The 2,040-nt window shown below is 40.7% G+C and overlaps 1 protein-coding gene across 2 annotated transcripts in view; it reads left to right on the forward strand.

Moving 5' to 3' along the window:
• The window catches only part of LOC107742806 (caytaxin-like), a 3,096-nt gene extending 1,085 nt beyond the window's left edge, over positions 1 to 2,011 (forward strand). For both annotated transcript variants that reach the window (XM_016555846.1, XM_016555847.1), the window contains exons 3-5: positions 200 to 293; positions 1,582 to 1,640; positions 1,727 to 2,011. In XM_016555846.1, the coding sequence (XP_016411332.1) occupies positions 217 to 293; positions 1,582 to 1,640; positions 1,727 to 2,010 (420 nt within the window). In that variant the 5' untranslated portion in view covers positions 200 to 216 and the 3' untranslated portion in view covers position 2,011. The remainder of the gene's footprint in view (positions 1 to 199; positions 294 to 1,581; positions 1,641 to 1,726) is intronic.
• The last annotated feature ends 29 nt before the right edge of the window (positions 2,012 to 2,040 follow it).

Raw genomic sequence — 2,040 nt, forward strand, 5'->3', positions numbered from 1 at the left:
ATATTTTTGAAAAAGACAATTCAAAGGTGAACGAAAGGGAATTATCTCCAAATCAAAGCAGAGGCCACTTCAGCCAGAGATTAAAAGAGGGATTAAAATGATTTTTCCAATAATCCATTGCACACTAAAAATTCCTCCGGTAGGCATTGACTTTTTGGTGATCAAACTCTTCAGGGAAGGATTTGACTTTGTTTTTCAGGTCCAGGTTTCTTCAGCATGGGCAGCGCTGACTTCGGCCCGCTGATGGAGATCATAGAGGCGAGAGACGAATGGCTGGACGATGATTTTCCCAGGTAAACATGTTTTCTTTTACGCTTTTGAAAAGTCCTCTTTAGACATTGATGATTTGGTTTTGAATGGTTGAACTGTTACATTTTCTGACTCAAATTTCAACATTTGTTTACATTGTGACATAAAATACATCACATGCCTTTGTAGGATGCATGAAATTTGAAGCAACTGGACATTTGATGCATTAAAGTGTTTATACTGATAAATGATTCCAGTTTGAATTGAATGCAAGAAATTCCCCCAAAAAAGAAAAGATGGTTAATCAAAACAAACTTGTTTGAAGGCTATACTGGGCTCACAGATGGATACAGGCCTTAAAAAGGGAAAAAAGCATAATTTCTTCAGCGAATCATGAGTGAGATGCTGAATGGAGACGGGAGCAGGTGCAGCTCTCTCCTTAAATGGAAACGAGCCACGTCATGTGACGCAGCAAGCTGCCAACAACACAAGCAGCATCACCAGCAAAATGGAGGCAGGTCAGGCTTAGAGGAGCAGCTCCAGCATCACAGGACAGTATGATGCTTTTGAAATATTAAACAGCGTTAGGACCATGAGATTTCACGCTAGCTTGGAGTAAGAACTCGCAGAATCAGAAAGCAGCCAGAAACCTAGTTCGTCTCACGCAGCAGGTAAACGAGAGCAGCTTTGATTGTGCTTTGTTTTGTTTTCTAAAGCATACTAAAATCATCCATTTTATTAGGTTTATGTTGATTAAAATGTTTTTTAATGCTGCATTACTGTTTAATACCAATCACCTATTGGAAAAAAATAGAAATTTGATTTATCTCCACAGGGAATCTAATGTTGTTATAAATAACAGCATACCAAATTTAGGTATGGTGATTCATACATTTATTTGCATATTATAGTATTGTTATGCAACATTATTATGTATTTCTTTAGTATGTTTTGCGTTTTTGATGCTTATAACTGTCTTTCTCAAGTCTTTAGGTTTGTCATTGTCATTTAAAATGTGCGTTTCAGGGGGAAACAATGACAACTGTGAGTTAAATAGACTTTTAGCACAGAAGCAGCAGCTGTGAACCCCGCCGGCTCTGACAACCCCCTATTTATCAGCTGCGTGTGCACCGACCCCAAGGGCCTACTCGCTAATTAGCATATCACAATATGCTCTGGTCTTAAAGAAGCAGTTCGCCCAAGAATTAAAATTTTGTCATTTACTCATCCTCATTTTGTTCCAAAAATGTAGGACTTTCTTTACTTAAAATGCTATTTGCACTTACAAAAATCTGTTGCATTTGAAGTGCATTGAAATATTGTCCTCGCTAGGCCACTTCCTGCGGAGGGTGACATGGACTCCTCCTGCGCCCTGAACGAGGGGAGAACTTGTAAGTGGCTTGGTTTCATACGCAAATGTTCATCTTAAATGAGTAATTTGCATTCGTGTAATGCTCCTTTATCTTTATTGGCTCAGCTCCCCCAAACTCTCTCCTCATTGGTGGAGCCGGAGGGGGCGGAGCTCACCGGAAGCGTCGCACGCTGGTGGCCCCGGATATGAACTTGTCGTTGGACCAGAGCGAAGGGTCCTTGCTCTCCGATGACTTCCTGGATACGCCTGATGATCTGGATATTAACGTGGATGATATTGAGACGCCCGATGATACGGACTCGCTGGAGTTCATAACCAATGGCAATGACCTGGAGTGGGAGGGTAAAAAAAATATACTGTTCTTCATGTCTCTGGAGATAGATAGATAGATAGACAGACAGACAGACAGACAGAGATAG

The sequence above is a fragment of the Sinocyclocheilus rhinocerous genome, unplaced genomic scaffold (assembly GCF_001515625.1).
Source record: "Sinocyclocheilus rhinocerous isolate Xijiao unplaced genomic scaffold, SAMN03320098_v1.1 scaffold1879, whole genome shotgun sequence".
NCBI lineage: Eukaryota > Metazoa > Chordata > Actinopteri > Cypriniformes > Cyprinidae > Sinocyclocheilus > Sinocyclocheilus rhinocerous.